The sequence below is a fragment of the Pseudophryne corroboree genome, chromosome 4 (genome assembly GCF_028390025.1).
Source record: "Pseudophryne corroboree isolate aPseCor3 chromosome 4, aPseCor3.hap2, whole genome shotgun sequence".
Taxonomy (NCBI): domain Eukaryota; kingdom Metazoa; phylum Chordata; class Amphibia; order Anura; family Myobatrachidae; genus Pseudophryne; species Pseudophryne corroboree.
The window spans coordinates 333771999-333773824 of NC_086447.1; the positions used below are offsets into that span (position 1 = coordinate 333771999).

Sequence of the window (1826 nt, forward strand, 5' to 3'; positions counted from 1 at the left end):
GTGAGGGGTTCACAGTCCTCCCCCATCCGTTTCCCTGCCCAGAAAGATTATGGCTATTCAATGCTGTATTATTATCACTAACTCTTTGCGAAAAGTACCCAGTATCAGCAGTGCATTCATAGGCCCTATGCCCTGACCTACCACATTTGAAACATCCTCGGCCTCGATTATTATAATTACTCCCCCTTCCCCTCACAGATATATTATTGTTTGTCCTTGATGAGGAGAGACTAGAATTACTGTTGGTTTGTAAAACCATAAACTGTTCTAGTTTTTTATTTTGTTCCTCTATCATTTTCAGTATTTTTTCTTCAAATGGATTCACTTCCACCATAGGTTGTATCACTTTTACTTTTTTTTATAGTTTTCTCTCTCATTTCAATTAATGTCTCCTCTTGCTTTACCTCTTTTAACAGATCATTAAAAGTGGGAGGGGTATCTCTTATCCCTGAACATCTTAACATTTGAGCCACAAAGTCAGCAGTCAAAGCTCCTCTAAGGAGCTGCTTCATCCTACTTCCATCCACTTCCTCTTTAGTAATACCTCCTTTATCAACTATTTTATACAAGAGTTTATCTATCCTAATCAAATAAGCACTAAATTTCTCCCCAGGTTCTTGGAAAGTATGATGAAATCTCGAGGTCAAATCTCCCACATCCTCTAAAGTGCCATATGCGTAATCCAAAGCTTCAAAATAAGTTTCTAGTGTGGCTTGCGAATTGCTTCTTCTAGCTGCCTGAATAATCCCCATGGCTGGTCCCCTCAAACTCTCTACTACCCTTTGCCTTTTTATTTGGTCAGGACATTGCCACTCCTCAGCTTGCTGAACAGCAGCTTCTTTCCACGCTTCGTATGTTTCTTCCCCAAGTGGCACAGGCACTATTCCTGAAAATATTCTTAACCTCCTGTAGCTTCCCTCATAGTGCCATCTCTCTAACTGTGTAACCACTCTATCTACCATGGTCTCAAACTGCCCTCCATTTACATTGGCACCATCCCCCTGGGTATTGCTGCTCTCATTAACCCTCTCTGGGTTTTCAGCAGATGTTGAGATATGAGCACTAACTATTTCTTCCTCACTACTTTTAGGCCATATAATGCGCCACAGTCTTCCAATTTCTCCCCCAGCTACAATCATTGTGGGTATCAACCTAGCATCTAACTCTTTTTCTGTTTCTATCAAAATAGCTACAACTCTCCCGGAATCCTCTCTCCATTTATCTATGATCTGAGGTTTGCTTACTCCATACAATCTGTCTAAAGTCTCTAATACCACATCATCATGAATGTCAGAAAAATTTCCCCCTACTCCCATACATTTTTTTAAGCTTGTTCCTCTCTGCGTACACCAAGTGTATAACTCTCCTTCTGAAATCCTCTCCATTATAGTGTCCTGAATATTCGTCTCAGCAGTGCCTCCAATTTGTAACCCTATCTTACCTCTAGATATGAATCACTAAGTCAGTGCCTCCACCCAAGCTAATTGTTATTTTGGTTTGCCTGGAAAAACCTTGCTAGAAAAGGGTGTACTAATTAACCTATACACATTTAATACCCAAATCCACTAAGTCAGTGCCTCCACCCAAGCTAATTGTTATTTTGGTTTGCCTGGGAAAACCTTGCTAGAAAAGGGTGTACTAATCAACCTATACACATTTAATACCCAAATCCCCTTAGTATAATAACACATTTAATACCTGTTCTTCTTTCCTTTACCTTAGGATCCGGAGAAATCACCACAATATCTGTATGGTAAGTATATTTTTATATTAAGATATATATATATATATATATATATATATGTATACTCTAATTACATACTTAA

At 38.9% G+C, this 1826-nt stretch overlaps 1 protein-coding gene across 1 annotated transcript; it reads right to left on the reverse strand.

The window, feature by feature from the left end:
* Positions 1 to 311: 311 nt before the first annotated feature.
* On the reverse strand, positions 312 to 1385 carry LOC134910904 (paraneoplastic antigen Ma1 homolog). The gene has a single exon (XM_063919291.1). The coding sequence runs from the start codon at positions 1383 to 1385 to the stop codon at positions 312 to 314; it is 1074 nt and encodes a 357-aa protein (XP_063775361.1).
* Positions 1386 to 1826: the final 441 nt, after the last annotated feature.